At 42.2% G+C, this 5,158-nt stretch overlaps 1 protein-coding gene across 1 annotated transcript in view; it reads left to right on the top strand.

The window, feature by feature from the left end:
• Window positions 1-225: 225 nt before the first annotated feature.
• tenm3 (teneurin transmembrane protein 3) overlaps window positions 226-5,158 on the top strand; it is a 223,434-nt gene continuing 218,501 nt past the window's right edge. The window contains exon 1 of the mRNA XM_076294042.1: window positions 226-495. Within this exon, the coding sequence (XP_076150157.1) occupies window positions 255-495 (241 nt within the window). The 5' untranslated portion in view covers window positions 226-254. The remainder of the gene's footprint in view (window positions 496-5,158) is intronic.

The raw sequence follows: 5,158 nt of genomic DNA on the forward strand, positions 1-5,158 counted from the left end.
CATGTAGCTTAGCGCTATCAGTCTGCTATCTCACACGCCTTCTCTCTCCCTCCATCTCTCTCTCTCTCTCTCTCTCTCTTTCTCTCTCCCTCTGTCTCTCCCTCAGGTAGACGAGGCTAAAGCAGAGGAGCCAGTGTGAGGTGATCGTGCGCGGCGGTTGGCTGAGGGGACAGGGTGGGGTCGTCTGGGGGGCGGGAGCAGAGAGGATTAGCGGCTAGCGCGCGGCGGCCAGGCCGACGCAGCATGCGCCCGGGATGGATGTGAAGGAACGCCGGCCGTACTGCTCGCTGACCAAGGGACGGCGCGAGAAGGAGCGGCGCTACACAGGCTCGACAGGCGACGACGCCGACGACTGTCGCGTGCCCACCCAGAAGTCCTACAGCTCCAGCGAGACGCTGAAGGCCTTCGACCAGGACCCATCCGCACGCCTGCTATACGGCAGCCGCGTCAAGGAGATGGTGCACCGCGATGCCCATGAGGAGTACACGCGCCAAGGTGGGTGGTCACTCACACACACACACACACACACACACACACACACCTGCACAAGTACACACCCACATACACACAGACACACATACACACGCACATGCAGTGTGCCTTCATAAATATAGCCTCAGCTTTGTATGTTTTATATGGCATCCAAATGGTCAACCAATTTTCTCAACAGAGCAAAAGGCTGCCACTTCTCCCTAAAAACTCTTCTCCCACAAAAACATTAAGAGCAGTTGCATTTGACTCTTGTAGAGCAGTTGCACTTCACATTATTTTCACATAAATTTCAAACAGTCTTTTTGTTTGTTTTGTTTTCATTTAGTGTGCATAAAAATATACCCTGTAAATGGTAAGTATATAATGATGTAGGAAATGACTCCTGATTTAGAGACCCGATTCAGTCAAGCACTTTAGCCACTAAATAGTACCTGAGGCTAAAGTGCTATTTGAATGAAACCCATAAATGAAACAGTCTATTCCTTCCCTGTGCTGTGCTAGTCATTCAGTACAAAAAACTCCTTGTTTCATTATAGTGGTGAGTCTAAGAGAATTAAATAAATGTTTAGGTGTTCCATCCCCATTCACATGTGTGTGATTCTGTGTGTGTGTGTGTGTGTGTGTGTGTGTGCGTGTGTGTGTGTGTGTGTGTGTGTGCCTGCGTGCGTGCGTACCTATCTGTCTGTCTGTCTGTCTGTCTATCTGTCTGTGCGTACGTGTCTGTGTGCGTGCGTGCGTGTGTGCGTGGTTGCGTGCATGCTTGTAGAGTTCAGAGATTAGAGGGGATTTCAGCACACCTTAGGCACCATACACGTAAGACCGTAGGGACACAGCCTAATGCCCTACATTTATTAAGGCAAGAGAGAGCGAGAGAGAAGAGGAGAGAGAGATTTAACACCTTTATTGATCTAGCATATAAATCAAGGACGCCTAAAAAGGATACTTAAAAGTCATAGCTTAAGTAAACAAAACATTGACAACAGACCTTATCGATACACTATTTGCAGGAAAAGAGAAAAGAATGGGAAGTAGAGAGAGAGAAAAAGAGAGAGAGAGACTGGACTTTTCACTAGCTCCGTTTAGCTTTATATCTACCTACAGCAGTAATCCGTTCCATATAACTTGGTGCTAAAGTATAGCTAAGCACTTACTGAAATTATTCATTGTATTTGTTTTTAAAATAGAGCTTAAAAAGAGCTAAAGTGCTGGATAATAAATGTTGGCAACAGTTAATAAAGTTATAAATAACTGTTAATTAGTTTGGTCACAAATCCTACCCTTGGGTTTTTGTCCAGTTTTATTGCAAGCGTAGTGCACGGGATCATGATTTGGATATTGAAGGGCTGGGTATTAGCTCAAAACAATTAAACTAAATATTTGAAAATATATTGAAAGTCATGTGCTATAATTGCTTTTAATTTGTATTTAGATATTTCAATTCCCTAGTATTTTTAGTGATTCAATTCATTAATCTTTTTTTATATTTGCTTTAATTATTTTTCAGCCAATAAATTATCACAACAGTGACAATATCCAAAATGCCTTGTTACAAATATGTCTTTAGCAAATAATGTGTGATTTTTTTCACTTAAACCTAGTCTTATAAATAAGCAAATTATTGACCTTATGATTTGTTATTTTCAGCTATTATATAGCAAAAGGCATAATAAAAGGTAAGGTAATGTACATCATGTACATCTATTCATAGCACATTTTCTAGCACAATGGCCACTCAAAGCGCTTGTACAAACAAGTTTCTGTAGTGGTTTTTTATATATTTTATTTTTTTATTTGTATATTATAAATTTTGTATTATATATGTTTATAACCAAAAAAGGTAGTAGTCCTTATAACCAAAATAAACAATAGTACCAATAGCATTGTGAATATAGCGCTGAATATATCAGATTGACCATACAATGATCTGTCAGCGAACAATTTTAAAGAGGAAATGGGAATTAAATTTTACCGCCATAATTGCTCAAAATACTCGCCTGCTAGTGCACATAGTGGGGTGGTATGTCTCGAAGGAGACCTTCACCTACACTTTCTCTCTCTCTCTCTCTCTCTCTCTCTCTCTCTCTCTCTCTCTCTCTCTCTCTCTCTCTCTCTGTGTGTGTGTGTGTGTGTGTGTGTGTGTGGTTGAGGTTGTGTGTGTCAGTGAATCTGAAGTTGTACAGACCCTCTTATGGGCCTTCTTGCTCTCCTAGGCAGATAAGCCCGTTGCCAGGAATGCAGGGAGGGCCTCTGTCTCTCAGTCTTGGGGGGTGGGGGTGAAGTTTGGAAATCACTACAAAAGGAAGGAAATGAATTATAAATGAAAACCTCCCTTCTTAATTGGATCTGGTTTAAAATTCTGCTCATGAAATTCTGTGCAGATTCTGTGAAACTTCTATGTATTTTTAATTCTTTCCATGTTAATTTCCCTTCGTTGAAGACCATGTAAAATAATGTTAAAGTTTGGAGGCCTTAAAGTGCAGTACAACATATTTTACAAATTAATGAAATTGCTAACAAAGCAGATTACACTGATACGCTTAATTATTGAGTATTTGTAGCTGTGCTATTGTTGAAATTCATGCGGATTTCTATATATCCAGTTTAATTATAGTTATATATTTTTCTCACATGCGAAAGGCAACACAATGTGTTTATTTTTCATACATGAACAAAATATTATTAATTAATATTTGAATTTAAACAGACCAGGCTCCTATATAAAATATAAAATATATAATTAAATTGTCAACAAACAGCTTTTGCAACAACAATAATTTACATAGATAGATAGATAGAAAGATACTTTATTGATCCCCAAAGGGGAAATTCAAGGAACATTCAACTTATCACAATATTTCATTAACCATTTGTAATTATGTTCATTGAGATAATGATTTTTTTAAAAGCTATGGTTGTGCAGGCATTTTTCTAGTGATCCTGTCAGTGAGATCCTCTAATATGAAGCAGCTTACTCAACCCAGATGACTTCATGGGTTGCGTGCAGCCACAGGACTTGTTGCTGCTGTTGTTGTTGTAGTAGTCGTGCTGCCTTTGAAGCCAGTTTACTGTTTCAGGGCCTGGAGATATTTATGAAATCACAGTGCAGATTAAAAAGCGCCTCAACTACCGGCCTGGCTGCCAAAACCTCCATACCATGGTGAAGACCTCCCCTCCTCTCCTTTCCTCTCCTCTCTCTTCCTCTCTTCTCCTCTCTCTCTCCCCCGCCCCACTCTTCTTCTCTCCTCCCTTCTTCTCTTGGTCTTTATTCCTCCACTTTTCACCCATCTGTCTTGTATTATCTCTAGAATCTCAAAATCCTCTCTCTCTCTCTCTCTCTCTTACTCCATCTCTCTCTTTTTTGAGTCATGAGGGTGCGAGGTCTTGCTTGTTGGAGTTGTGAAGTTGTTTTGACTTGTGATCCCACAGCACTTATCCCGTTTGTTCCTTTGACACTGTGATTAAGGCATTATCATACTTGCCTTTCCTGGCCCAGTGTGTTGTCTCTCCTCACTGTATTTATCTATTTTAAAAAGAGATGGCTTTGAATTCGACTTGGCAGCATTGTAGACCTTTATGTCCTGCCAGCCATCTAATTCTTTGATAATTCTCTGATAATTGCCTGGCTATACGCTAATAAATCTCCATAACTGGGCAGTCTGCTCTATCTCAGTGGGCGCTGAATTATTTGTGTGGTCTAAACAGCTCTTTAGCCATGTATTAGGAGTTTTCCACTACAGGGTCCAAGGAACAGGCAACCCTGAAGTAATGCTCTCAGTTGGCACAGAACGGGCTGTCCTGGTATCAGTCTGGCAGTCTGGTGTCCCCTTTCAGTGTGTGTGTGTGTGTGTGTGTGTGAGTGAGTGTGTGTTTTGGGTGTGGTAGGGTTGAGCCAGGCTTGTGTATGTAGTTAGGGTGCCCATATAGAGGGGGATTTCCACAGCACCGTGGGACTGACAGAACAGAGACCTGAGCCAACAGTTGTTTTTTTTCTTCACTGTGTGCTGAGATGCCATAGTCTCTTTGTTCATCACATGGTGTGTATATGTATAGGTGTGTCCATTCCGTGTGTGTGTGTGTGTGTGTGTGTGTGTGTGTGTGTGTGTGTGTGTGTGTGTGTGTGTGTGTGTGTGTGTGTGTGTATGCAGTTGTGTGTGTATGCCGATGTGTGTATATGCGTGTTTGTATTTTCTGTCTGCTTTTCTGGTCAGTTGATACGATATCCTTCCCTCCACATAAAAAGAGGAGGGTGATATCAATTCCCTGCTTTGTTTTCCTCCGCTCCCTTCTCTGCTCTGAGCAGCAGTTCTGGTCCCAGCGTGACACTCTCTCTACACTCCTGCGCTGGGTCCATACACCTGTCACACTTTAGTTAGCCTCACCTGCAGAGCCACTGCCCCCGACCCTTCAGTCGGAGAACAGGCACACCGAAGCTTTTTAACACACTCACGAACATAGCTACACACCCCCACACACACACACACACACACACAGCACACACACACACACACACACACACACACACACACACACACCCAGCACACACACACACACACACACACACACACACACACACATACACACACACACACACACATTCATGCACACATACACACACAGACACACACACACACACACACACACACACACACACACACACACACACACA

Source organism: Alosa pseudoharengus, unplaced genomic scaffold (assembly GCF_046254945.1).
Source record: "Alosa pseudoharengus isolate Yale_2024_CS ecotype anadromous, Long Island Sound unplaced genomic scaffold, YU_APseudo_1.1 YU_APseudo_1.1_scf_2, whole genome shotgun sequence".
Classification (NCBI taxonomy): domain Eukaryota; kingdom Metazoa; phylum Chordata; class Actinopteri; order Clupeiformes; family Clupeidae; genus Alosa; species Alosa pseudoharengus.